Source organism: Dipteris shenzhenensis, chromosome 14 (assembly GCF_047967505.1).
Source record: "Dipteris shenzhenensis isolate YYH24624 ecotype China chromosome 14, Dip_SZ_1.0, whole genome shotgun sequence".
Lineage (NCBI taxonomy): Eukaryota > Viridiplantae > Streptophyta > Polypodiopsida > Gleicheniales > Dipteridaceae > Dipteris > Dipteris shenzhenensis.
The window spans coordinates 432,637-458,156 of NC_141609.1; the positions used below are offsets into that span (position 1 = coordinate 432,637).

Sequence of the window (25,520 nt, forward strand, 5' to 3'; positions counted from 1 at the left end):
CCAACTAAGAGGCGGCCATCTCGGACGACAGCCCACTTCCCCTCCTGACGGGCTACATCTCGCTGCTGAAGCAGGGTGCGCCGCTCTTCCACCTGCATAGGTGTGAGATCCTCATCCATGAAGATAGTAGGGTGGTCCCGTAGTGTAGCACGCTGCTTGAGTGCTGCAAGTCGAGCCTGAGTATCCCTGAATCGGATGATGAGTGGCTGTGGGCGCGTGGGGTCCCGTCCTGTGCGCCATGCATGCTCGATCCCATGCTCGACGAGGCCGAGGGTAGAGGTCACAAAAGCAGTCGCGTCCGCTAAGGGGGTGAGTGAATCTGCGCAGGGGATACCTCGTACTCGGATGTTGAGAGCCTTACTGGCCCTCTGTTCCTGCTCGGCGATGGTGGCTGAGACTGCTGCTTTGGGTGCCCGTCTCGCAACGTCCACCCATCTGGTAGTCTCTGCAATAGCAGTCTGGATAGTAGCGATCCGCTCCTCTACCTCTAGTGTAGTGCGCGGGGCCGCTGTGACTGTAGCAGTGAGAGAGACAACCTCCTGACGGAGGTGAGTGATCTCCTGGCGCATGCTTTGAATAAGCTGGTCTTGTGCTACGGTATGATCCCGTAGTCGATGTAGCTCCGTAAAGATGTAATCTATCGTCTCAGGTGGGACCCGGGGGGGTGTGAACTGGGACATGGCGTATGGCTGGGGGGGCGTGGGCGATAGGCTAGCTGTATATGGCAGAGGAGTGGAGAAAGGCTGCTGGGTGAGGGGAAGGGGGGACATAAGAGTGGTGGAGACAGAAGGGAGCTGTGTGGGGGGTGAGGGATTGTGACCCTCTCCTGTGGGGGGCAGGCTGAGTGGTACAGTGGTGGGGGGGGCAGTGATTGGAGTAGAGATGATGGCTGCGGGAGAAAGAACTGCATTGGTGTCCATTGCACCCGATGTTTTCAGGGCTGGTTGGCTGTCAATTGCTAATCCACTCCTGGAGATGCGCTTTGTGATCTCTCCCACAATTGGCTTCGGAGACTGTTTGGGTTTGTGGGCCATTGTAGGACTTGTTCAAGTGCACGATTTCCAGGGGAGGTAGATCTTGTTCAGCATTGCTGTAGGGGTGCGCAAGGCCAGTGGCAAGCCAAGGCTTGCAGCAGACAAGGGCCCTCAGACCACGGGAAGGCTGCGGGAGGGTGTGGGGCAGAGGCTACGGGAGGGGGGGGGGATGCAGAGGCTGCGGGAGGGGGGGGAGTAGAGTGGAGCGGGGGGGGGGGGGCAGAGTAGAGCTACGGGAGGGGGGCAGAGTAGAGCTACAGGAGAGGGGGGGGCTGAGCGACGAGGGAGGGGGCAAGCGATGAGGGAGGGGGAGGCTGAGCGACGAGGGGGAGGGGGCCGAGCGACGAGGGGGTGGGAGGGGGCTGAGCGACGAGGGAGGGGGAGGGGGCTGAGCGGCAAGGGAGGGGGTTGAGCGACGAGGGTGGGGGAGGCTGAGCGACAAGGGAGGGGGCTGAGCGGCGGTGAGGGGGAGGGGGCTGAGCGGCGGTGAGGGGGAGGCTGAGCGACGAGGGAGGGGGAGGGGGCTGAGCGGCGAGGGAGGGGGCTGAGCGGAGAGAGAGAGAGAGAGAGAGAGAGAGAGAGAGAGAGAGAGAGAGAGAGAGAGAGAGAGAGAGAGAGGGAGGAACAGGAGAGAACTGCAAGTGATCTCTGGCAAAAGCCCCTCTACAACTGGGGAAAAACCTCTGCACAACAGGCTTCTCCCGAGCTGAAGACAACTGCCTCAACCACCACCACAAAGAGAGATGAATGAGGGCTGAGGGGGGGCCTATAAATAGCCCCCAGCCCCTCCCTAGTCGGGTGCAGCATGCTGGCCGACCAGCCTTTACAGTACCCATGGGGCTGGCACACAGCCCTATGTGAGGGCACCCCTTTCTGCCTAGGGGGCCGACTCAGCAGCCTTTATATGAGCCGACGAGGCTGCATCAATGAGGCCAGCCACACCCCTATATAAAGGGATCACCTCCCCCTATGTGAGGCCTGACCAAGAGCCCTATACGGCCGACTCCATAAGAGAGAGAACTGGCTGCTTTCCTCCATTCCCTATAAGGGCTGCCCACATAGCCATGAGGGGCAGAGCTCCTGCCCCGACTGGGCTGCTCTACCTGCCCTGTGCGCCTCACAATAGGGCTGGTGCCATTGGCAGCAAGCGGGCCCGGAAGGACCTCTCTCGAGTCTCTCCTACTCTACCCTCTCGGGGAGCTGGTACACCCACCACAAGGCCCTCTCTCTGGACGAGCCTAACCTCACGGGGGCGGGCACACCCACAAGCACTGGCCCTCTCTCACTAAGGTGACATCAGGAGATGTTGGCCTCCAACAAATACACGTTACAATAACCTGTTTGCGTGGCTAAGGCCTTCCAGGTGTGCTCTATGGCTGCTGCTCGGTGCCTTGCTTTGTGTGCGCCTGTGTGGCTGTCCTGCTACTGCTCTTAGCCTCCCAGTGTACTGTCACTAGTTATGCAGGTGGATGTTTTCTTCTTTCTGTAGATGTACATGGGATACTAACATTTTGTGTAGAGTGCCTGGTGTCCGTTGGATTTATTTACATGTGATGTGGGAGCTATTGTCTACTCTTTACAGAAAACAACATCGAGTGTTGCGTTTTTGAAAATTATCAGGTGGTTTTGTTTGTATGGTGATGTGGAGTTCTTTTAAAAACAAAAAATATTTCTTAAGCACGGCTAAAGAAATAGCATCTTCCAGGGGAATTGAATCCTGGCATGCACCTTGGGGGATTTCTCTGTTTCCATTCCTTGGAGTGTGATGCTCATCAGTCAATCTAGCATAATTATTCAAAAGCAAAATAATGCTTAGTTCTGGCATATGAAGAACGATTCGCAGGAGCATATTTCATAACTTCAAGATAGAACACACTCCAAATTAACCTGTCTGTCCTTGGAGATCCATGTTTTTTTGGAGTTTTAGCACTTGTTTACGATGTGTGGCATCCAGGTTTCTTTACAGGATGATGACAAGGTCGTTTTATAGTACATAACAATTTCCACGATGGTGTATTGGTGCCATATGGTGTGGTGCATCTGTGCTTAATCTGTAGTTGTTTGTGTTGTGTTTTGATTCAAAAATTGAAGTTTTATTGTAAAAAGACAGAATTTGTTGTCCATCTTGTGTTCCGATGCAAGAGTTTGTTGTTTAACTGCAGAAAAAGACAGGAGTGCCACTGGAGATGCTTAAAACTGCTTGTGGAGATAGCTACCAATTGTTATTGATTTTCAGAAGTTTGAGGCTCTGTGTCTCACTTCTTTTCAACAAAGAAGTCAGCAACTGCTTTGTACAGGATTCTGCATGGCAGTTGCTGACGTTTTTTCGATAGGACTCACTTAAGGTGAGTTGTCACCACAAGTTGTCTTCATTTGAAACAACAGAAGGCGAGCTTGGCTGAGAATGGGGGGTCTATCATTTTTGGGAGCTTGAGTGTGCTGGATTGTTACTCGTACTATTCTTCTATATGAAAGAGGGCTGGCTAGTTCAAACATCTCAGCAAAGAAATGGGAATTTTTGTAGGGATTATTACAAATGACATTCCATGGCATTTTGAGGCATCTTGATGCACAATGCAATGCTGTAAGATACGATTAATTCTTTGAATTGCCTTTCATTTGATTGGTGCTTTATATTGTTGAGAGCAGTTTTTGTGTATGTAGGCCTTTTTTGGGAGTTTTGTGGCAGGTATACTGGCTGCCAGATGGCATGGTTTTTTGTGAGATGAATTGACATGATCAGTTTGATCTGCTCCTGCTAGTGAGTACCTTACAGGAAACCTACTCAGCAACTTCATTCGTGTATGGCAAGTGGCACAAAGGTGTGTGCCCCCCTGCCCCCTCCCCCAAACCCTGATTCTTATTGAAAGCGCCCATTGCCAGGTTCTGGCACCTGGTAAGGCTTGCAGTGAAGATGTGAAGACCACTCGATTTGATGTTATTGCCAGGCTGAAATGCTATTCATCAATCTGCAACGGTTACAGGCCTTATCAAATTGAGTTATATAGTATGAGCTGTATGATAGGAAATTCATTATAGTTTGTCATATCTATTTTATACTTCATGGACGAATATGAGAAAATGGAATTGGATTTGGGCCCAATCAAATATTTTGTTGATCCCATATTCAGCATATGTTGGTAGTGCACAGAAACTCAGTTGTCAATGCTTTCTAAGCCCACAATTATTTTCTCAGAAGAAGTCCGCTTTGGAATAATGCGTTACTTAAAGAAGTCTAGGAGAATCTAGGAAAGGGTAGTTTTTGAAAAATGTGTTTCTTCGGAGTCTATGAAAGGGTAGCTCACTCCACCTTAATTGTGTCATGTTGTCCACAAGCTTGTTGCTAAGCCACCTGCAAGCAATCTGCATATTCATATGCAACACAATGCAGTACAATGATGCCCTTTGTTTTGTGTGATATATATTGTGGTCTTTCCCTTATGATAAATAGATTATCTTGTTGCAATGGACCTGAGACCGCTGTGGCTTGTACCAAGTTTTACCTTGCCATGCCATATTTTCTCCAATGCTTTTCCTGCATTACAAGATCTGTTAATGGTTACTGCTAGTAGGACGATCAGATGCAAGAAACGTAACACCCACCCAGCTCTTGCTTTGTACCAGTCCCTATCTTTGCCTGCTCCTTTGCCTTATGAGGGAGTCGATGCTGCAGCAAGCGTGGATTTTCGGGCGCAGTGCCTATGGCTCCAAAGTTGCTCCATACATTTAACCCTGAGCCGCCCCTGCCCCCCCCTCCCCGGACAGCACACACATGCACAAAGTCTCCTCCCCCCCCCCCCGCCCCCCCCCCCGGTCTTTATGGTAAGCCTTCTTTGCCTATATTATCTACTATGTTGGAACACAGTGCAAACAGAGAAGGCCGAACACGTGTAGCAGAAGCAGAAGAGCAGTTGCTGGATATTGAGATGCAGGAGTGATTGTGAACTTTTCCCCCCCTTCTTTATGGTAAGCCTTCTTTCCCTCTATTGTCTACTATGTTGGAACACAGTGCAAACAGAGAAGGCCGAACACGTGTAGCAGAAGCAGAAGAGCAGTCGCTGGATATTGAGATGCAGGAGTGATTGTGACTAATGGTCACATTGCTAGATACACACTGGATAGGGTTGTGCTACCTAAGCACACCCTGTAGGGCACATGCAAGTGTGCCTACCAAGCACAAAACTGCCTGGGTGGAAAAATTTCCACTAATTGGAGTAGAACGTGTCCCAGTCCTACACCTAGCCTATTGCCCTTCACTCGGCAGCATAAGCCTTGATACTTTTCACGAGGCAATGCCTTCATGAATATATCTGCCATGTTGTGATGTTTAGGCACATAAATCGTGACGATTTCTCATGGACAATCTCTCTTTGACATAATGATAGTGTATTTCAATGTGCTTTGTGTGACCGTGAAAAAGATGATTTTTTGCAACGGCTCTGATTGTCTCTTAAAATAGAGATAGTAGACTGTTGTCCCTTATAATCTTCTAAGCTAAACACATTCCACGGTAGTTGTAAAGGCTGTACTCAGCCTCACAACTGGAGGTGGCTAAACACATTCCACAGTAGTTGTAAAGGCTGCCCTGTACTCAGCCTTACAACTGGAGGTGGCCACTGACGGTTGCTTCTTACTTCACCATGAAATGCATTAGGCCCCAAAGTAGAAGCGAAAACCTGAGGTGGATACTTGTGTGTGAAAACATCTTGCCAATCTGAGTCATAGAAAGCATGCCGCTATGCATCCCCCCCCCCCCCCCCCCAACATCTTGCCCAATCTAAGTCATAGAAAGCATGCAGCTGTGCATCCCCCTCCCCCCCCCCCCGCCGCCCACCCCCTCCCTTTGGGGTAGATCAAGCCAAGGTTTTGAGTACCATGCAATTTCCAAGTGTCTTCTACTAAATTCTAGTTGTTAAATAGTCCTCCAATCCTAGTTTTTTGAGTCGAGCTTGTTCTTTATTTCTTTTTGCAATCATGCGAACATCTGTGTATGTAGGAAGCTCTTCACTTCTCTTTTGAGCTTCTCTTGTCTCTCTCTTTAGCTTCATATTTAGTCTTCTAGTTGAATAGAGATTAACTCATCATCCAAAATTGGTGGAGACTTGGCTTCTTCAATTCAAGCTCAGAATCTTTTACTCTTTCTTCTAATTCCTCAGATCTATGCTTCAACTCATTGTTCTCCTTTGTAAGAAGGAGAATCAGCGAATTCCTTAGATCTATGCTTCAAATTGAAATCTAATCCCCTAAGTTGGGTCATGGAGTTCAACTCAGCTAGTTGTGGGAGCACAAGAGGAGTAGAGGAGTCATCATCGTCAAATAAGTCTTTCTATTCTTTGTTACCTTATAATTAGTGTTCTTTCCTTCCCCAAATAAAATTGAGTCAAATACTTTCTTGGTTTTACAAGGAATTCGATACGATGGTGGTGAGGGTAAAGCATAAAAATAGGGACTCCATGATGAAGTACTATGAGAGACTACAGATACAATTGATGATAAAAACACGTCTTTGGCAAAGAAATAAGGAGTTGATGGTGTTTGTTCTGATGGATTGGAGCTTAGTTCATGATAATTCTCCTTGTAGGTGAGGTGAAGGATTGAAGGTGGAGAGTCCAAATGTGACAATGCAAGTGAATGATATTTTGAACATCTTGATATAGGGCAATTTGGAAGTATGACTTTCCACTAGGGTAAACTGTCATTCTAGGGCAAACTAAGTAAAGAGTATTTTGAACATCTTGATATAGGGCAATTTGGAAGTATGACTTTCCACTAGGGTAAACTGTCATACTAGGGCAAACTAAGTGAAGGGTATTTTAAACATCTTGATATAGAGCAATGTGGAAATTCGAAGAGAAATCAAAGTAAAAGTTAGGAGGCTTGAATTATGGGTTCATTTCTTGTACTTTTGTGACTTGAGATCTGATTGCCAAGAAGGTAGACCAAGTGAAAGGAGGTCGTAGTAGGTGTTTTGGATCTCTAGTAATGAGATGTTAGGCCTTGAGGTCTAGCATGGTAGGTTAAAATGAAGTAAACCAGTTGACTTGCAATCGGAGATGTTGAACTTGTAATATTTGCTAATCAAATATTCAGCTAGTAACAGTGTTGGGCAAAACGATTTCTTATTTGAATATTCTTTCTTTCTATGGAGCTGTGGTTTTGAGCGCATACCATTGTGAGTTTGATATCTCATGGCATCAAAAAAGCTTGCAAAGTGGACCTTTTTTAATATCTCCTTGAACTTATTTACTTTAGGTGGTGAAAGGTTGAAAACATATCTCCAAGACACTGATGTTTGAAGATTTCAAACTCAAAACTATATGTAGACATGGAAAAGGGTTGTGATCTCAATATCAAGTTCTATAATGTTTTACATGCCTTGGATGGGTGATGTTAAAGTTGATAGGTTAGGAGGTGGGGAACTTGAATGCTGCATGTCATGCGTGGAAATGCCTTGGAGTAAGAGATCACAATAAATTTCTCTCTATTTGCAACTTGTAGGATTCATGTGTGCTCATGCATGTTTAGAGTGTGAGTGTGTGTGTGTGTGTGTGTGTGTGTGTGAGAGAGAGAGAGAGAGAGAGAGAGAGAGAGAGAGCATGGTTAGGTTGCTGTACACTAACATTGGAAATGAGATAATGAGATAATAATACGAGTGGATAAGGGTTATGTCCCTTGTATCGTTGGGTCCATGTAGGACATGCATGTACTACGAAGAGCAATTTCGTTCTCTTATTCCCTATTAAGTTGCATTGGAAATGTAGAGGATGTTCTACACAAGCATGTTGAAATTTTGAAATAAAAATGTTGCATATAAATTCAACAAAGATGATAAAGAAAAATAAAACTATGCATTTGCAGTGGAAGTATGCATAATTAATCATCATCACTTCCCCCTCTTAAGAAGTATGTACATAGAGTTCAATGTAATCATCATTACTTCCCCCTCTTAAGTTACTATTGGTTTTGGAAAGTGTCAAGTTGATGCCGAAGAAATGTGAAAATTTGTCGAGGGAAAGCGGCTTGGTAAAGATATTTGTAACTTGTTCTTAAGTGAGAATTGAACAAGATCCCACCATAGACTGCTTTTTCTTTGACAAAATGATAATGGACCTAAATTTACTTTTTTCTACCATGAGAAGTCCTTCGCTTGTTGAATATTGCTCATTTGGTCAAAATAGAGTATAATATGATCTTATGAAGAATCTCAATTTTTAAAATAAGTCTTTTGAACCATTCTGCTCACATACAACATTTATTGAATGCCTATATTCTAATTCTGTTGAATATAAAGTCACACTTAGTTGTTTCTTACTTTGTTGTGATAAGGCAAAACAACTTTGTTGTGATAAGGCTATTGAACCAAGACTTGATGAAAAACTACATGTGCATATTTTTTCGTCTATACTGCTTGCCCAATTTGCATCAATGAAATCAAAGAAGTTCAGATCCAATGGATTGGTCCCAATATTTCAGTCCATAATCCCATGTACTCTTCAGATACTTGGGAGCTCTTCTTGTTGCATCAAGAAGAGTCTCTTGGGATGAAACATGAATTGATTGCAAAAACCAATTGAATATGAAATGTTTGGTTGGTGATTGTCAAAGAGATCTAGCTACTAGTGACCTATCTATAATGGAAAACATTTGTATCATGTTATTTATCATAATTTATATTTCTTATTGGTTTTTGGACATATTTTGGCATTAACATGTTTTCCAATTCTTTCCATGCATCTACTATTGACTTCTTCTCTTTGATGTTGGACATATTTTGGCAACATGTTTTGCAATGCTTTCCATGCATCTACTGTTGACTTCTTTTCTTTGATGATTTGAATCATAACATCTTTGACATTGGAATGTATTAGATTTGGTACCAACCGTGCTTCTTTATCTTAATAGCTTACAAATTCTTCGCACTTTGGGAATGCATGTTCATTTCTATAAATGGTTGAAAACCAAGCCTCTATCAATGATAAAAACAAGTACATGGGTGATGAACACTCCTTGAGACCCTAGGCAAATGAAAACATACCTGTCTTGTGCTCTATGCCTTAGTTTCCACCTCAACGTATACTCTCACGTGGAGAAAAACCTTAAAACACACAAATTTAAGGAGATTATAACTTGATCTACATGAATCATAACTAAGAGGTTTTATCAAGGAGATTATACTTGATCTCCATGAATCATAACTAAGATATTTTAAAAGGCATAACCCACATTAAAAAAATTTTTGATGATGGAAGGAGGAGGATGCCACATGACATTGGATTGAACTTGCTAAATGAGTTGGAGCACCTTTGACATACATACAACTATGTGCATAATAATGTTGAAAATGAGAGAAAGAGATATTCACATGGACAGTGGATAAGTGTTACATCTATTGTGCCACTTGGTCCATGTAAGAAATGATGTACGAGGAAGTGCAATTTAGTGCTTTAACATTTTGTACATAAGATATTTCACCTCTCACTCGGATCTTGCATATTTGATAATTTTGGCCACTTCCTTTCATTATCCATAGACATTAGGGAAAGTTTGGACTAAAAAGGGGCCTCATAAAGAGTGGATTAGCAAAATGGATTAAGAACTAATAAAGCCTATAGAGGGTCCCATCACTCCCATATAGGGATAAAAAAATACATCTCCCTAGGCCCTTGGTGGTCCCCAAAAGTGCACCTCCCTCTCCCACTTGGAGGGGCCCCCACTCTCAAAAAGTTAATTCTCTTTACAACCTTTAGTTTGGTCCACATTCCCAAAAAGTATCTCGCGGTTACCCCTCTCCCCCAAATTTTTTTTGAAATTTTCAAAAGTGCCAAAAATGGCCCAAAACTCTTCTAAACCTTTCCCCAAACCATGCCTATGTACCCAAATCACTTTACAACATCTAAATCCTACTCCTCTTCGTAATTATCTTCCAATCCCTCATTCATACTCCTACTGTAAGCACTTTTCAACACCCAAATCCAATTTCTTCTGATCCTTTTGTCCTAAACTTGCTTCCATTGATCCTATTCTATCCTTTACACTCGTAAATATTTGCTCCTTTGAATTATGTTCTAAGGCCCTATTTCTAAATCCCTCTCATGGTTCCATTGGTGGAAGATCACACCAATGAGCTACAAAAAAGCACCTTGCACATCGAAGTTGCACCAGAGTATGCCACGACTCATCAATGCCATGGCCACAAGATTATTAACAAAGAAACACTAGATCAACTATGACGACAAGGAGCAAAGCATGTCGACCTGTGGAGTGTTGATGGACTCTATCCAGTGGATCCTTTGATGGGTGTTCCACCTATGATTGAAAATGTGACGAGTTTGATTCAATATGTAGGAGATGGTCATCAAGGCTTACTGGGGTATTGTAAACTCATCGGCCATTCCAATGTTGAAGCACAATTTGCGAAGGTTCACTTATGAGAATGGAAGGAGAGACAAAGATACTTAAAAATAACATGCATAACCTCCAAGAACAACTAGCCCAAGAACAACAAAAACTTGTTGATTCTGAAATTGCAAAAGAAGGGTCACAAGAGACAATCACAAGATTAATAGATGAGAAGATTAAATTGTTGAAAAAGACCAACAAGAGCTTGCTACATTCACTAGGATATTAAAATGAATTAAAAGAACCCCTCTAGGTTACAAGCATAGGATCAAGCCCGTGCAGCCAATGGAGAGCTTGGCATATGGTGGTGGAGCATGGAAGTGCAGGGTGAAAGCTACAAGGTAAGTATGTTTGGACTATTTTGTAATTATGAAGCATTACCTACAAATTAGTCATTTATATTTCTAATGTTATTATGCTTTTTGCATAAATTTTACGAAGGAGGTTATGGGAAGAAATTCATATGACAAAGTTTAAGCTATAAAGAGTATGCTTAAGAAGAAAGAATTCATTTCTACTCTTAGGGATCCCAGTTGGTATTCATTGCAACTTGCAAGATTACAAGAGGTTACAACAGCTCATTTAGAGAATCTCGTAGTTCCATAAAAAATTCTCCATGCATGTGATGCTATTGGCATTATTCAGCAACGGTACTTAGCTGTATATAATGTCTTTGTAAATGCACTTCGATGTCAAGGTGTAAAGAATCCTTTATTGCCGAGACAAGTATATGTTAGAAATGCAAGGGGAAAAATAAATTCTACTGTCGAGGATTTGTTGAGGGATTTATACACATCTTAGAAAGCATGATGTTGGAAGGCACAAACACGACAAATGGCCAACAATGCAAAAAGAAAGGAGGACAAACTACCAAAGGGGCAAAGCAAGGACCAAGCACCTTTGTGTGCACGGAGCATAACAATGTCTTTTGGGATGTACGTAGGGTCCAAGCTACAATGTTGGAGTTTTACAAGGTGAAAGCATGGGGTAGGTTACAAGTATATTGTTTAGAGAGGTGCAATTTTCAATGAAATCTTTTCTAATCATGTAAATCTTATAATCTTTTAGATTGTGAAGGAAATTTAGTCTTCGTTATCAAATTGGATGAGTGCGAGGTTGTAAAAGGCCACAAGTTGAAGGGGCTTAGTATTACTTTGATGAACAGTGGATCCTTTGATAGGTGTTCCACCTATGTTTGAAAATGTGATGACTTTGATTCATCAACACATAGGAGATGGTGTTCAAGGGGCTCACTAGGGTATTGTAAACGCATCGACCATTCCAATGTTGAAGCACAATTTGCCAAGGTTCACTTGTTGAGAATGGAAGGAGAGACAAAGATACTTAAAAATAACATGCATAACCTCCAAGGACAACTAACCCAAGAACAAAAACTTGTTGATTCTAAAATTGCAAAAGAAGGGTCACAAGAGACAATCACAAGATTAATAGATGAGAAGAACAAATTGTTGAAATGTAGGGGCATGGACATGGCAACAAACCCGATACCTGTTTGGGAATTCTATCGACCTACAATGGACTACAATACTTCTAATTACAAAAGAAATCCAAATAGGAAATAATACAAACCGTATTGTGACATGAACATAGTATCCAATTTAGCCAGCTTGTGCAAGAATAGTGCATTGTGTGCAAGGTTCAACATTGGAATCACTATGCTTTAACCCCACAGGCAAGCCACAACACGACATCACCTACATAGCACTTTCAAGAGTCTGTGCTAAAGAAAATCTCTATCTCATAAAACCCTTAGATAGTACTCTGTGTAGACTCAACTATTGCAATAGAAATGCAAAGACTTCTTACAGCTGCAGCTTGGCGATTCGATGTACCATTCCTTAAAAACTAGAGTCAAACACATGTTATTTGTTATCTTGCAAACATTGAACACACATTCATTGCACAACCTATTTAAATGTGAATTTATCACTAGGCATCTGATTTGGTCTATCTCATCGAAACTAGAACCGCACATCCGACATATAGATGAAAAAAATAATGCCACATTCCAAGGAATAAATACATCGCTCTTGTGCAAGCACAAAATTTCATTTTCATCACAAAGAACATTCATGGCCTCTAGCCTCAAAATAATTATGGTAAATTTCCAATCAAATCCAAGGAAATCAATGTTTATTATTTCAATATACTAAACTGAGGTGTGCCACCGCCAACTTTCTTAGATCACTTCTCGAAAGAATTACTCACAAATCCCTCAGGTTACTCGACCTTTTTAAAAGGAGATTTTAGCATTGGTAAGCAAATATAATAAGCAAACCTCATGGAACAACATCATTTGCACTTGGTGAGCAAAGACCTGACGACAATCTATGGGTCTCAAATTGATCATTTCTAGACAAACGCGACCCTTACCAATAGCTATATTGGGACAACTCAAGCATATTGGACTGACCCTAGTATTGTTTACATTGCGTATCAATTCCCACCATGCTTACCATCATTTGTGGCACCTTACTATACCTTGCACCAGGCACAAATGATGTTTTTCCAAAAGGTTTGCTAGCTGCATTTGCTTTTGTGAGTGCTCAATCATGTCAATGTTGAAATCCCTTAAAGCAAAACTTGGGTAACTAGATGGTTTTGTGTTTAATGCTTTTGTGATAAGTGCTCTAAAAAAAGTATGGTGGCATGCCCCAGTTTTGTATATTGAAATAACAAAGATTGATTGCCTTGGATTTGGTTGGAAATTTACTGCAATGATTCCAAGGCTAGGGGTTGTGACATTCCATGTGATGACAAGGAAAGTTTATATTTATATAGGAGCAGTATACCCATTCCTTGGAATGTCATGATTATGGTTTTGGTCTTGGTGAGATAGAGCAAGCTAGATGACTAGAGATTATAATTAGCATTTAAATTGGTTGTGTGTAATGGCAATGAATGTATGTTCAATGTTTGTAAGATAACAGTGTTTTGCTCCCGTTTTCAAGATGCAGTACATTGAATCGCCAAGCTATAGATGTAAGAAGGATGAATCTGGGCTGGCCGAAGCGAGCTATCATCCAGACAATTGCCGGCTCTATTGACATCTATATACAATATGTATGAATATATATGATACTAAACCAAAGAGAGGTGAATCCAGCCGATCGAAGTGAGCCATCACCCAGCTTTGATCATGATACTACCTAGCAGTACATCACTCGAGGTGAGATAAATCCAACCGGCCGAAGCGAGTCATCACCTGGCCCCAACTGATAGACATACATGCACACACACACACAAGCAAGAAAACATAGACATAATACATATTCCTCTCTCTTTGTCCCTCTCTCAGCTAGGGCGAGGTGAATCCAATCTGCCAAAGCGAGCCTTCACTCGGCCTTGACTAAAAAAAAAAGGGCCAGAAGCTCACCAGAAGGGAAGTGCAGGGAATTGCAGGGAACATCGAGAGAAATTGACAAAAACGACGACCAAAATGCAATTTTATAGACCTTGATTGCATACACTGGTCGGGGTGATGCTACATCGACTGGTGTATTCTAGCTAATGCATGCACGCCATGTGGTATGATGTGACATACTGATCAGTTTAACACTACACGGATCGGTGTGACGATATTACACTGGATGGTAAGAGCTATCACTGTGTGGTGTTGCACCACACCTTGTGGTATTTATGTACATTGCTGTGTAGTGTGGTGCTATACCACACAGTATTTTTCCAGTCAACCAATACTCCTTGATCGGTTTTTAAAAAATGGTTTTTGTGTTCTAAACATTTCAAAACGTTTTAAAAATGAAAAGAATGCTCTTTCTTAAAAAAGATGTCCTAAAAAAATCTCAGATCACAATGAAACCATCACTACCCAACATTGTAAAAGCGAGTTGTGTGAGAGGCAAGAGGAATATGTAGAGCACGGAGGTTAGGATAGTTATCATGAATCCAATTTAGTACTACTTTACATGGGTTTCTTTGTCTGAGCGTGATTGTAATCATTCAAATAATTACCAATAAATCAAGTTAAGCTCTACATAATGTAAAGAGACCACCTACAAAGTTTCAATAACATTTAATCTAAAATGAGTGAGAAATTCAGAATTTAATATTACTCTCTGTTCGTGACAAAGATGTGACTGCCCTGTGACCATGCCGTGTGACACAAAGGAATTTTTTGTGCATGCATCGAATTTTTATTAGACCATCCATTGTGTGCAAAATAGCGTGTGTGATGTTGTGTCTGAAGACTTCAAAGACTAGATCCATAGGGAAGTAGGTGAGATTTGCATTTTTGTGTGCTAAAAAGCTTGTTTTTCCACCTCCTAAGGATTGGGGAGTGAACAAAAAGTGGGCATCCTTAGCTTGCTACCATCCCAAATTCAAGTGAACTTATTTTCTCCCAAACAAGAAATATAGGATTCAAATACTCTCACCTTGCATATGAGGTTTTGGCTAATAATCTAGAATGAATGGATATTAGACGAATGCAATACAAGTGCTCATACAAAACAACAAACAACAAATAGGTCAGCCTATTTAGGTACCTCCGTAGTTCAAACTACAAACAAGGCAAGAAAACTTATGGAGGTGCAAGATAAGGTTGATGACCTTGAGAATCAAGCTTGTTTTTTACGTTATGTTAGTTCAAGATTTAAAATAAAATCACATAAATTGTATGGAAATTTTCATAAGCTAAGCTTCATTCCAAATAAACCCTTCCAAGTAAATTATCAGTAGAGACACGTATCAAAGCTAACATATAGAACATATATGCAAAAGAAGGCACATAGTTTGTAGGGGTAGAAATGGAGAAGGGAAGGTGGGTTGCGAGGCACTGATACAAAGAGTGTTAACATCCACAGAGAACAGCCACCAAATGTAGGGTAATTAGTGAGTAAAGGTGACCAGGCATAATGATCTACTTCAATGGACAAACTCAAGGGAGTTTGATACCCAAATACACCAAGATCAGTGATTACAAACAATGTGCACATGGAAGAAGTATAGCTCAAACTCAGGGAGTTTGATCCCCAAATACCCAAAGTCTGCTCCAAAGTCCAAGGATTCAAGGATTCCAAGCATAGGTTGTATGTTCTAGCCACCACTGCCCGGAACAAGGAGATGCACACTTCTAGGCCACGTCCAAGAATCATGAGGAGTGCAAGCGCCTTGCACTTTTCAACTCCACATCCATGGAAATAGCCACACCAATAAAAATAGCCATGAAAGAATACACCTCAAACTCACGGAGTTTGTTCCCCAAATATCATCCCAAGACAGGGTCTAAGTGTCTTGCAGAAGTTGAGCCTCGCCACTCCAAGTTTGAGTCTCATGCATCATGCATGACCACAAACAGGTGAAGGTGTAAGGGCACTCAGGGAGTTTGAGCCCCAAATCACCCGAACCTAGGAGGTGTGAGGCTAACACAAGCGCTATTTGGGAACCAGTTAGACCACCTCCTAATACCAGGTTTGTCCCAAGCGCTTTAATATGGCTAATACAAGTGCTATTTCTGCTAGTACGGAGAGATGATAAGAATAGCAATATGCCTTATTACCCTACGATCACAAGAGCCCATGGTTGTAAAGTGAGGGAGAGTGCTAAAAAGGAAAATGGTTGGCCCTCCCTACAAAAGGTGACGTATTAAAGACCAAATGTTTGACTTTGGTCTTCATTGTTGTTTGCACCAAGTTGAATACAAGCTCCCTCTTCTCTTCCAAGAGAGTCTTTTGGGTGTTCTCTTGTTTCCTCATAGTGCCCTTATGGTTGTCACTCTATCCCCCTTCATTCCCTTCTCCTTCTTCCCCCTTCCTCCTCCCTCCTTCTTCCCTCCTTCTCCCTCTCCCCTCCCCTATTCCTCTTCCCTCTTCCTCGCGTGAAACCACATAACAACAATCCGGAGGCTGCTTGAGTGACACTTGCGGATAGCTCATGCTATGCATTGCTCCCACAAGGAGTAGCTAGGAGTGGAGACTTCGTCGACATATCTTTAACTACCCCATGACACACGAGTCATCGTCGAGACCCACTACATTTTTGGCACCACTATCGGGGAGAAAAGGTATGCTTTTGCATTTGCAATTGCCTTCTTTTGATATATTCCCATTGCACAAGTCTTCAAGCTTACCTTGGAGCTTGTTAGTGGAGTTGTAGGAGAGAAGAGAGGTGGAAGGTGAGAGAGAGGATGGAAATCTATTTTTTCTCATAGAAATGCCTTTTGTGAGCATGGGAAGCTTGTCTTTGATGCTTTTTGGTGTTTCAAGTTGATAGGAACTTAGTAGGCTTGATTGCTAAGGTGTGTGTGTGGTCTAATCATCCCAAAAAACAACAAAACTAAGGATTCTTATCAAGTTTTGAAGTAGTTTTATGTTTTAGAACTTCCCTTTTCTGAGTTTTTGCATTTTGGCTTTCAAAAAGTGTTTTGTTTTCAAGTTTTTTTCATTGAGTAGGTAGATTAGGTAGGTAGCATCCCCCATCACAAAAAATCATGAACAGAAATTGCAAAATCCTCATAAATCATCAAATCTTAGTTGGCGAAAATGTGTATAACTATTCCATTGAGTCGGCGCTATAGCAAATCGCACCGTCTAGATTCCCCACCGACCGGCATGTTAGCCAGATCCCACCGATCAACTTCGTTGACCTAATGTTGTAGTGCTTCCCTGTCGACCTAACCTCTGACTATGGTTTACCTTGCCACTTGGAGTTAATGCATGTCAGAGTTACTTCCGCACCAATTTGATAGCTGTTGACCAGTGCTGTAGTGGTTCCCAATGATCGTTGCTATTCTACTACCTCACCACCGGTGCAGTGAACCCACCCCCACATCCATGGTCATAATCGTTCCCCTCTACCTATTTCATTACTTCCATCACACTGCCCATCGTTGTTTGATCCTGCCATCCGATGTTTTACGCTTACCCCGCCATCGTCGCTATATTTGTATCCCACCAATCATCGCCGTTTTGATCCGCACGCTTGTCGCTATACTATTCTACCAACCAGCACGTTAGTAAGATCCCACCGATTCCATATCCTGCTACTCGCTATTATCCAATACCCCTATGCCTGTGGGGATATTCCTTCTGACCATCCGTGCTAACCACATGGCAATTATTATCCCACCGATTGTCAAAATACATCTATCCCATCAACCGGTGCTATATTCCTATTTCGCCAATTGTCACTGAAAGGTTACACCACCACCCGCTGCCAAAGCCAATTACACTGCCCGTTGCTATACTCATAGCTCGTCAACCGGTGCTATAGAGTTATCCTACCAATCAGTGCAATACCTCTGGGGTAGCTAAGGAATTCAAAGAAAAATTTAGAACCTCAGTTTAGCTTGGGTGTCCCCAGCCAGAGGCATCCCACATGCACATGAGGTTCGGAAGGATTTTTCCAAAGGGTCCCATGCTAGAGGAAAGCACTTCAAGCTATGCTCAGCCCACCCTCTGTCCTAGCTAGGAGTCTGGAAGCTTGAGATCCCAAGCCTCCACTTGTTCGTAGGTCCCCATCCAAAAACTCCATCTAGTTCAAATGACACAGGGAGCCTTGAAGGAGTGATGCAAGAACCCTCAGGTCCAAGGGCCTCGGAAGCCCCCTTCACAAGTATAGCCTCTCGCAACTCTCCTACACCTTCAATTGCATCCAGGCTTAAAGGTACATTCTCTAACATGTTCGGCCACTTAGGACGAACAGAGTCGACAAACATGGAAAACCCATTTGCCAACATGTCCACAGGAAGGGAAGGCCAGCAACAGACAGATAGTTCCTAAGCCCTAGATCGGGACAGAAACTACCTTCATTGATCCAGGTCCCTCCGCCTATGCCAGATCCCCCCAGTGGGAGAACATGGATGATGAAGATCCATGGATGAGGGAACTCTGTAGATAAGACCCGAGTCAAGGGGATACTAGGAACTTCCAAGGTGGAATGCCTTATGACCCTCTAATAGCCCTAGCCCCACCAGACTTTGTCAACTATAGGGCACCTCAGTTTCCACCCTACCGCCCACTGCATGGAACCAACGTTACCATGCTCCAAGATGCACTGCCTCTAGGAGTCCATCCCTTCCCATCTATATCGGTTGCACCAATGAATGCAGGCATGGTTACCTCCATCCCAATGCCGACACCAACAACTACATGGACACCACCACCTGGGCAAGGCCTAAGGCCAGCCTTGCGACCCGTCAGGCCCACAACCACACCACCCTTGCTAGTTGCTCAAATGGTGTTGATTGACGAGGCAATGCATATTTCGATGAACGCCCTAAGAAGGGGGGCAACACCACCTCCACCCACCCACCAGTGTTCCCTAAGGGATGACAAATTCCTCAAGAAGCCATCCCATAGCCATTTCCAAGCTTATCACCAAGTTCCTTGGAGAAGGAGACACGGTCTCCCACGTGGAACGATTCGAGTGGATTTGTGAATCCTTTGGTGTGCTAGGTGACCTCAAGATGGCCAATGCATTCAGCCTCAGCCTGGATGTCAAGGCAAGCCAATGGTAAAGGGCTCTCACCCCGGAAGAAAAGATCAACTTGGAGACATTGAGAAAGGCCTTTATTGTGGGATTCACCCATAGTGTCCATAAATGGAGCCCGATCAAGCAGTTGTATGGGGTAAAACAGAATGACAAGGAATCCCTGAAGGATTACATTGCGAGGATTAAGCACCTCAATGCCCGTTGTGAGCCTTATGAGCAGATGAGTGATGAAAACTGTTGCCTTGCTTCCTTATCGGATTAGTAGATCTGAAGCTGCACGACCACCTCATGGTGATGAACCCCACATCCTTTGATCTATGCAGCAAGGTGGCCATCCATATAAGTGACAACATGATGGACAAGGTGGATTTGAACAAGGCCTCAGCTCCCTCCGAAATAGCTCCATCAGTTAGGTCCTTGAGTGTAGAGTCAAGCAAGAAGGAGGCTAATGGGCCTTAGAGCTTGGATGTGAGTGAGCTAGCCTCCACTCTGTTGGATCAGCTAGGCCAGCAATGGAGGACAAGAACCTCCAAGGAGGCACCAAGCAACTCCCACTTGTTTCCACGAAGAGACAATGTCTAGTGCGAGGTATGCAATGGCAACCACCCTTCCAATGAGTGGCCATGCCTAAGGGCAAGGCCGGCACTCTAATATGCACACTGCCATAGGTGGGGAAACCATGATACCTCCCAATGTCAATTTTTTAGGTCCCTTCCCCAACCCATGTATCAAGTGTGATGCCCCTTAGCCCTAACAGCCCCACCTAACACCCAAATCTCGCAAGGTGGCCCTGTGGCTAGCTCTAGCCAGTACCGAGCTCTCAGCCAGCCCTGCTACCACCACCCATACTAGGTCTGCAACCCCCACTGCCTCGTATCACCCCAGTCAATCATGTGTTGGTTGAAGAGTTGCCAAATGACTACGAGGAAACGGATCCTGATCATGGACCTCATGATTATTACCCCTACGAGGAGGGAAGTGGTGCCCTGGTCCACTATCTCCTACCAAAGGATAAACAAGTCCCCGTATTCCAGACTGCCCCCGTAAATGCAAGAGCAAGAGATCTAAACTCGATTGCTCAGAGACCCTCGTTCCAATGTTATACATGCCAAGGTCCCCATAGAGCAAGTGAATGCCCCTATTGAAGCACTTCAAACCCTCCGGTGTCCTATTTCAAATGCCAGGGCCCACACTTCTTGAAGGAGTGTCCATACAGGGATCGTATGCCCACTGCCCCAGCCACCACCAATCCCGCCCCTTTGTATGCAGGATGTGGGACGGAGCATCTATTCTAGGAATGTCCCACAAGGAGACCAATCACTCCACTCACCCCTCCAAAGAGCACCAGCCTAAACCTACTCAGCATTGAATAAGGCCTTGTGGCTATAGTGCCACTACAAGTCATTATGAGGATGCAAGCCAAGGCACTAAGCAAGGCAATGAGGAAGCTTAAAAAGAAGGGGAAGGCATCCCTATTGCCCGGTTCCCCATAGCCTCTAACTAGATCTAAGAAGGCTATTCGAGTAGGAGACGGGTCTAACCAGGTGCTCATCCAGGATGGGTCCAATGAGGAGACAGCTACCCTTGCCACCTCTGCTTCTTTTGAATAGTCTTCCATCCAGGGTGACCTTGAGGTACCCCTGATTCCAAAAGTGAACAAACTAGTGTGGGCTCAAGGCCTAGCACCTGCACCCACCCATAAAGAGAGCTACCTTGACTTGGTCTTAGAAAAACATAAAGGATGCCCAAAACTTGGTGTAGGATTGCCAAGATAAGTTCAAGCATCAACTAAAGAATAAAAAGGGGTCATAAACTATCCATCCAACCCACCTGATGGGACACCGAGGAGAGAAATTGCTCAAGGTGCCAGAAACTGTGGAGGAAGAGAAACATCTTAGCTTGGAGCAGTCAAAAGCTCCGGATCTAATGCAGAATATGTTCTAAGAAGACCCAGTGCTACATAACCTCTAAGACGAAGGAGACCTACATGGCTTCCATGACATGTTGTCCATGGAGGAAGGAGCCTCACCAAAACCCTATGACAATGTCGATTTGGCTACTTTCCTATCGACAGAGGTAAAAATGCCGATCGCATTTCTGCTAAGAGTAAATCCCATCCTATGGCATGATCTGTCCAATTGGATGAATAGGCCGTTCCTACCACTGACCCTGATGAGCCTGAAGCCCAACCAATCAATACTCGAAAAGGGGTAGAACTTACCCAAGATTCCCATCAATAGGCTAGGCTAGTATTTCGAGGGTGACGACACAAACACCTCTATCCCCATAGTCTACCAAAACTAGAAGGAAGCCATCTTGAAATGGGGAGCGGGAGTTAGTGTCTGCACCAAGGAATGCTAGGAGAAATGGAAAAAACCCGCACTTGAGCAGACCCATCTGGTAGTAAAGCTAGCCGATGGAGGAACTGTTGAACCCCTGGGAGTGCTGACTAGCATAAACAGTAAGGTGTTTGGATTCACATAACCCGTCAGGTTCTGGTCATGGACTTCACTCAATAGCTAGGTTATGAAGCTATCCTAGGCAGACCCTTCTTGTGAATGTCTGAACTCATGCATGATTGGCGCAATGATAATATCTACTTACAGCATGAGGAGCAGATCGTGAGAGTGCCTCGAGCCAGAATTCTTGTAGAACTAGATGCACATCTTAGCCAACATAGATGTCCCAGAAAAAGTAGGGTTTCAGATCACCACCCCAGAGCTTGAGGGTCTGACCCCAATGGTCCCCCTAAGGATGTTTAACATGCTCAAACCCCGAGAGGTAAGCAAGGGAACCAAAAGGGTAAAATCAGATCTTCACTGGCTGTCCTACGTAGGCGCCATGACTACTCACCATGAGTTCTCCTCTAACTAGGGAAACAAGGTAAGTAGTCTAACTAGCCCCATCAGCTCTATAAGTACAATGGAAGAACCCCCTTTAGGTCCCAAATCCCATGTATCCAAAGGCAAGGCTAAGGCCAAGAAGTCCACTACTCTAGTAAGAGAATCAGATTGAGGATAAAGAAGACCTATGATAGGTACCAGCCCACTACAAGGCCTATACTATTCAAGATTGTAAGATCTCATACCAATAGGCATCTTGTTCTATGCGAACATAGCCTGCCCATTATACAAACTACTAGTATCCTTTGAGTGGACCAAGGAATGCCAAACATCCTTTGAAACCCTCAAGCTAGCTCTAGCCATTGCACCAATGTTGAGGTCTCCCAACTAGAATTTAATATTCCATGTCCACATTGATGCCTCAAACTTTGCCATTGGATGTGTGTTAGCTCAACCCGCAGAGCATAATTTGGATTGCCCGGTATACTTTGTGAGTCATCAACTAAATGAGGCTGAAGTTAACTACACCACCACTGAGAGAGAGGGTCTCGCCATGGTCTATGCATTAAAGAAGTTCAAGCACTACTTGTTAGCTAACAAGTTTGTCTTCTTCGTGGACCATCAAGCATTGTTGTACTTGGTCAATAAACCCTACATGACGGGACGCATCACTAGATGGATGCTGATCCTGCGACTTCACAGTCGCTGCACATAAGGGCAAAACCCACATTCTAGCTGACCACTTATCGAGGATCCCGAATGCCAAGGCTCCAATGGGAGTAGAAGATGATCTCCCCGACACTTCCCTCTTCTTCCTCGATGTCACTCTAGATGGGCTGCCAAAATCGGCCACTACTTGGCCAACAGACTACCCCTAGGCTAGGACCTTACGAAGGATAGAGCCCCCGTAAACTCATTAAGGATGCAGCGCCATATCAGTTGATTGCAAGCCAACTATACCGCATGGCCAAGGATGGTATACTGTGAAGATGCGTGTGCAAACATGAATACATCGAGGTGCTTGAAGAAGCCCACTCAAGAATCGTAGAAGGCCATTTTGCCACTTATGTTATAGCACGTAAAGTGTTGCAAGCTTGTCTCTGGTGGCCAACACTCTTCAGAGATGCAACAGAATTCATCAAACGATGTGACCCCTGCTAGCATATCCAAATCTCACATAGGGTAGACATGATACCCCTGATTGAAATCTTGGTTGACCAACCCTTTGAAAAATGGGGCATCGATTTCATTGGTCCCATAAGCCTAGCAGTAGCTAAGGGGACCGGGGCATGATACATCATCCTGGCCACTGCCTACTTCACTAAGTGGGTAGAAGGAAGAGCCACGATAAAGGTTGATGCAAGATCCATCACCAAATTCTTATATGAACAAGTCATTACACAGTTTGGATGCCCGTTGGAGTTAGTCAGTGACCGAGGAACTTACTTCCTCCACGAAACCATAGTAAGTCCTAACAAGCGAATTTATGATCATTCATAGAAAGTCAATGCCATACTACCCTAGAGCAAATCGCTGAGCTCCAACAAGACATGCTGTAAGATCATCACATGTATGGTAGAAGCCAGTTGTACAGACTGGGCGCATAAGCTCATAGCAGCATTATGGGCCTATAGGACCTCCTACAAAGTGGCAAGACATTGTACCCCCTTCAAGTTAGCCTTTGGCATAGAGGTAGCAATATCTATGTAGTATGTAGTGCCTAGCCTCCGTCTTGCCTTAAAAGAAAGACTCATAGTATACGTGCTAGCTGAACAGCTAGTCAACCTCAAAAAGTTAGAAGAGACAAGGTTGCGTGTAGCCTACTCTCTCCGAGTAGAAAAGGCTTGACATAAGAAGTGGTTCGCCTGCAACCTCAAGAACAAGGACTTGGCAGAAGGAGACTTGGTAGTCCTATATAGTATCAACAATACCAAATGTAAGCTTAAGTACCGTGGTATGGGTCCTTACCGTGTAGTTGAAATCACTCCTCAGGGGTCGTGCCGAATAGTCACCCTTGATGGAATAGAAATGGATGGCTACCTAAAAGGGAGCAACCTAAAAAGATACTATGGACCACTCACTCTCTCCACCCTTCAAGCCGTGCATAGAGAAAAAGAACTCAATTTAGAGTTGGCCAGGATGAAGCGCCAAGCCATCGAGGAAGCCAGAATTCATAATGCTAAGATCTGATAGCCTAGACAAATGACCTTGCTTAAGGCAACAATTGAACAGGTGCAACTAATGGATGAGCTAATAGTAAAGCCAGTTAGGTTGCTTGTTCAGCTACAGGTATCACGCATGCACATCAAGGCACTCATGGACCAAGGAGTGAGCCACAACTTCATCTCTCAAGAGGTATGCGAAAAGCTACAGGTACCCATAACCCTCACTATTGCCTCAATAAGAGCTATATATGGCCAACTTCTACAAACCTCGAGTTATGTAAATCTAAGTTTAATTGTTGTTCGCCAAGCTGTGGATATATGCTTTTATGTTCTCCCTACAGAGGCCTCCAAAGAACAGATTATTCTAGGAAGAACCTAGTGCTATGCCATCAACTGTCAAATCGACTCGCATGCCCGAACTGCTTTGCTTACAAATGGTGGCCAAACGGTGGTCGTCCCATTGTCTAGACCAAGCCCCCCCTCTTCGGTCCCAACCTCACCGATCCATGAGATAATGAAGCAATGTAGCAAGGCCAACTAGAAGCCCCAACCTCCACCAACACCTCGCTCAAGGGCCTAGCTCGAAATGAGAAGAAAGCTCGCTGCAATTGTAAACCAATGCCATTTCATGCTCGATCGATGCCATCATCCTCCGCCCAATAGATCTGAGAGCTGTAGGTACAAGATGCTATCCTCTATGCTCAACGTCACTTCAATCACAACTGAAACCTAGAGAACGATGAAACCATGACAACAGCTCCAATCACCCCAAGAAAGTTCCCTCCGAACCCATCTACTACCTAGAGAGCTGCGCCCAGTGCTTCTGCCTCATCCCCTGCCATGCATCGCCAATCGTTTGAGCAACTTCGCCTGCTTGGGTGGCCAAGGCAAGAAAGTCACCTGGGTCCGAAGATCCGGTAGTGCAAACTCCAAAGGCATTGAAGGCAGCACCACAAGAACCTGTGTCTTCCCGAGATACAGGGCCGCAAGAACCTACCACAATGAACCAAACACAGTAGAGGCCAGCCTTAAGGTATCGAATACGTGCGGCTTTACTTCACACAAGTATCACCATAACTAGTCGAGGAACTCTACGAGAACTGAATTCCACCCCACAAAGAGTTATAGAAGAACCTCCCCCTAGGGATGGACACTTCTCCAAGGAAGTCGAACCCCGCAACAACAACAAAATCCGACACAAAGGTGCCCCTGGCATCTAAGGTAAAGAACAAGCTGGACACATACTCTACATGGCTCCTTACTTTCTATGATACAATACGGCACCCGCCTCCACCGCATTCATCATAAATCATCATGTCCAGGTCTAGGTGAGTCAGTACAATAGGCATCTCACCCGATGCACCCGCAGCCCACTAGTCCCTATCGAACACATTGCACAAGCACACACAATCAGCACTAGGTGATTAGAGTCCATTCTTGCATTTTTACAAGTGTTCATGCTCTTGCACGCTGACCTCACTACCATGTTTGCACCACACAAGGCACTCCGCTCAATCACCACATTCCCCCCCCCTCCTTCCTTCCTTTTCTCTCTTTTACACAGTCACTACCCTACTGACCATCGCCAAACCAGTATGCCTCTGACC

General features: G+C 44.3%; 2 protein-coding genes across 10 annotated transcripts in view; one reads left to right on the plus strand and one right to left on the minus strand.

Moving 5' to 3' along the window:
• Positions 1-4,195, plus strand: part of LOC147894039 (vacuolar cation/proton exchanger 3-like) — a 29,017-nt gene extending 24,822 nt beyond the window's left edge. For 3 of the 9 annotated variants that reach the window (XM_087384357.1, XM_087384355.1, XM_087384356.1), the window contains one exon: positions 3,197-3,674. In XM_087384357.1, coding sequence (XP_087240483.1) covers positions 3,197-3,228 — 32 coding nt within the window. In that variant the 3' untranslated portion in view covers positions 3,229-3,674. The other 6 variants (XR_015542061.1, XR_015542062.1, XR_015542063.1 and 3 more) reach the window with 6 other exon arrangements.
• LOC147894038 (Sucrose-6F-phosphate phosphohydrolase family protein) overlaps positions 1-25,520 on the minus strand; it is a 186,763-nt gene that overhangs the window by 87,291 nt on the left and 73,952 nt on the right. The gene's annotated exons all lie outside the window — the stretch shown is intronic.